The 3,292-nt window shown below is 62.0% G+C and overlaps 1 protein-coding gene across 1 annotated transcript; it reads right to left on the reverse strand.

Moving 5' to 3' along the window:
- Positions 1–1,569: 1,569 nt before the first annotated feature.
- On the reverse strand, positions 1,570–2,494 carry TMSB10 (thymosin beta 10). The gene is made up of 3 exons (XM_081101196.1): positions 2,451–2,494; positions 2,068–2,182; positions 1,570–1,855 (listed from the first exon to the last, which is right to left on the reverse strand). The coding sequence occupies exons 2-3, from the start codon at positions 2,165–2,167 to the stop codon at positions 1,821–1,823; spliced, it is 135 nt and encodes a 44-aa protein (XP_080957322.1). The 5' UTR covers positions 2,168–2,182; positions 2,451–2,494; the 3' UTR covers positions 1,570–1,820.
- Positions 2,495–3,292: the final 798 nt, after the last annotated feature.

Consider the following 3,292-nt stretch of genomic DNA (forward strand, 5'->3'; position numbering starts at 1 on the left):
TGAAGGATCCCCCTTGGCCCCAAATTCTGGCTTCACTATTCACTAGTTGTGTGACTTTAGCAAATGCCTAGTCTCTCTTTCTCTCTCTCTCTCTGCCCTTTTAAATATATATTTTTATTGACTTTAGAGAGGAAGGGGGTGGGAGAGAAAAACAAACATCCATGATGAGAGATCATGGATGGGCTGCCTTCTGCATGCCCCACGCTGGGGATAGAGCCCGCAACCCGGGCATGTGACCTGACCAGGAATTGAGCTGTGACTTCCTGGTTCATAGGTTGATGCTCAACCACTGAGCCACGCCAGCTGGGCGAATCCCTACTCTCTTTGAACCTTAGTTTCCCCATCTATAAAATGGGATAATAGCCATACTGCCTTAATAAGAGCTTCTGAGAATTAAAGCTCCTAGCACAGTGCCTGGCCAACTGCAGACACTCAGGAAAGGTTAGTGTCCCTCCCCCAGTGGCATCCGAATGTGTTTCTGTTCCTTATCTCTCTCCCAGGCCGCCATTTACCCTCCAAAGCACAGGCCTGTCAAATTACCTCTTTATGCAAAGCAGGCAGGGGCTCCCTCAGCCTCATGTCCCCAGACACCTGTGGCCGCCTGTCTCACCCACTGGATTTTAGACTGCACTTCTTTTGAATTACCTTTACCCAGTGTCCAGCCTCTTGCAGTCAAGACAAAAATGTGTGACAAATCACTAAGTACTGTCCGTTCCTCCCTCCTTAAAAAGAAATCCCCCCTCAGTAATCACAAGCCTGTTTGTCCTGCTCCAGTATGCCCTGCAGCCCCAGGCACTACCCCTTCCCTCAGCCAGGCCCCTTTGGGGTGGCCCCCTCTTCTCCGAAGGTCCAGAGGGTGTGACCTCGTGGGGCTGTGCGCCCGGGCTGGCCCCTCCCTCATTTCCATCCTGCTGATCACCGCACAGGACGCACAGGACGTGGCTCAGCCAGCACTTCCTCTCATGGCTAACCCTTTTGTGAAAGGGTGTGAGACGGGGTAAAGCTAGACTCGGTTACAGCTGCTGTTTTTCTGGAATCGGTTCCTCTAGCTGTGATGTTTCCGGCGCCTGGACCCCGCGCCTTTTTGTTCTAATGCCTCCTCTTTAGGTTCCAAGAGAAAGTCTCCGGGAGACTTTGTGACTTCGCCCGATTCCAGCGTCCGACTTAGCCCCCTCCCCCCTTTCTTCTCAGACTTCAAATCACTGCTCTCTCCCATGTCAATCAGCGTTGAGGAGGCCAGAGGGAAGCAGTGGGGCTGCAAGAGCCTTGCAAAAAGCAAACCCCGGCTCTTCTCAAAGGCACTTCCCAAAACAGCCTCCAGGAATGATCAAGTGGGAGTCCAATTTTACATGGATGGCAGCATAGAAGCAAAAGCTAAGCAGGTAATTAATACTCATGAAATCGGATGGAGAAACGGGTGGAGTGAAAATTAAACAGTGGTCCCACCGAGCCAGCCCACCTGCGAGCCCCTCCCCCGCGGCAGGAACCGCGACTTCCTTCCGCGCCCGGGGCCTGGCTGCAGCGGCACTGCCCACGCACACCCAACCCAGACTCAGACCACGCCAGCCGTGCCACGAGGTGTGTTTTATTTCATTAATCATACAAATAATGTTCTAACAATATCCCAGGGCAAACCGGAGAATTTGGCAGTCCGATGGGGGGGAGGAGGGGGTCCCCCGAGGGACCCCCACACAGGTCGATGGCATGGGCGCGGAGTGTCCGGGTTCACAGTGCAGTTTGTGGCTCGTGTCCTTGCAGGTGGCCTTTCCTCCACATCGCAAGGGGGTCCCGAAGACGCCGGGGCGCGAATCCTCGGGTTCTTAGGACATCTCACTCCGCTTCTCCTGCTCAATGGCTGTGGGGAGCAGAGAGCGGGCTCTAGGGGCTGCGGACGGACAGCTTGCAACCCCCCAAACCTGGGGAGGGCGAGGACCACGAGGCGTGCGGTGGGGAAGGGGCTGGGGAGACAGCGCTTTGTTAACGGCGCGGGGACGGGACCGCCTGGGAGGAGGCGCCCGCGGGGAGGGGGCTGGGCGGTGGCCGCGGGCCGGGCCGGGGCGCACTCACTCTCTTTGGTCGGCAGGGTGTTCTTCTCCTGCGTCTCCGTCTTCTTCAGCTTCGCCTTATCGAAGCTGGCGACCTCCCCCATGTCTGGCTTGTCTGCCATTTTCTTGAAACAACCCTGGTGGGCAAGCAGGGGTGGTCAGCCCGCGCCGGGCCGGAGCTGCCCTCCGCGCTCCCCGCCCGCGCCCCTCGACGTGGCGCCCCGGCCGGGCGCTCCCCGCAGCCCCGAGGCCAGGGATCCGGCGCGCCCCGCACCCTCCCCGCAGCCCCAGAGCCTGGCCGGCCGGCCCGAGTCCCGTCGGGGAAGGGCGCCTGGGCGCCGGCGCAGGGCCAGGGGCCCGGCTCGGACCCCACCCCGGAGGGTCCCCGCTCCGTGCGGCGCTCACCTAGGCCTTCGCTCCCAGACGGTCCCCGGCTCCCACTCGCGTCGCTGCAGCAAGAGACAAAAGAGCGGCGCCCGCCCCTCGCTTTATATACCCCGCGCCCGCCCCGCCCCTCGTCCGCCGCAGCGGGGGCGGTGCAGTCGGGGCGAGCGCCGCGCGGGCTCCCGCTTCCCGCCGCGCCCTCCGCGGGCTGCCCGCCGCCGGGCTGGGCGCGGCTCTTCCGGCCCCTGCAGCCCTCGAACCCCTCGCACCCCTCGCGCCCCATGCATCTCGCACCCCGCACCCCAGCCGTGCAGGCCGCTGGGGCCGCCAGGGTGGTCGCTGGGCCCTCGGTTCTTTGGGGGCTGCACTGCCCTCTGGGGACATTTGCTGCAGAACGAGCGTGGGGGGCGGGCGGGGATGGGTGTGTGTGTGTGTGTGTGTGTGTGTGTGTGTGTGTGTGTGTGGTGGGTGTGCAGGCGTGCACGAGCGCTCTGCCGCATTTCCTGCTTGCAGGAGACACCACCCCGCCCTGGTGCAGTCCCACATCCCTTGCCTTTGCCCCACCAAATCCCCTCCGCCCTTTCTCCGGTCCGGGAGGCCCAGCCCTGGCGTGCTCTCACCCTAGAGGAATCCGAGCAGCGGGTCCTAGAGATGAAGAGGCTTGGGATGGGGGCGACACAGATCATGCTGCACTGCCCTTGGCTCAGATTGGGGGCCGGTTGTCGCCTCCTCGTCGTCTCTTTCTCTCCCCTTCCCCCCACCTCCCCCTTTCCACCCCCCGGATGGCGCCTGCAGGGTGGCGGCGGGGGCTCCATGCACGATTGTTGCAAGCGCTGAAGGGCGGCCGTGGGAGCTGGCTGTCC

This window comes from Myotis nattereri (assembly GCF_964212035.1).
Source record: "Myotis nattereri genome assembly, chromosome: 10".
Lineage (NCBI taxonomy): Eukaryota > Metazoa > Chordata > Mammalia > Chiroptera > Vespertilionidae > Myotis > Myotis nattereri.

Excerpts from the sequence above, each read along its gene's own strand:
- TMSB10 (XM_081101196.1), bottom strand. The coding sequence starts at position 2,167 with ATGGCAGACAAGCCAGACATGGGGGAGGTCGCCAGCTTCGATAAGGCG. Across the intron at positions 1,856-2,067 it reads CACCCTGCCGACCAAAGAGA|CCATTGAGCAGGAGAAGCGG; the intron begins GTGAGTGCGCCC and ends TGCTCCCCACAG.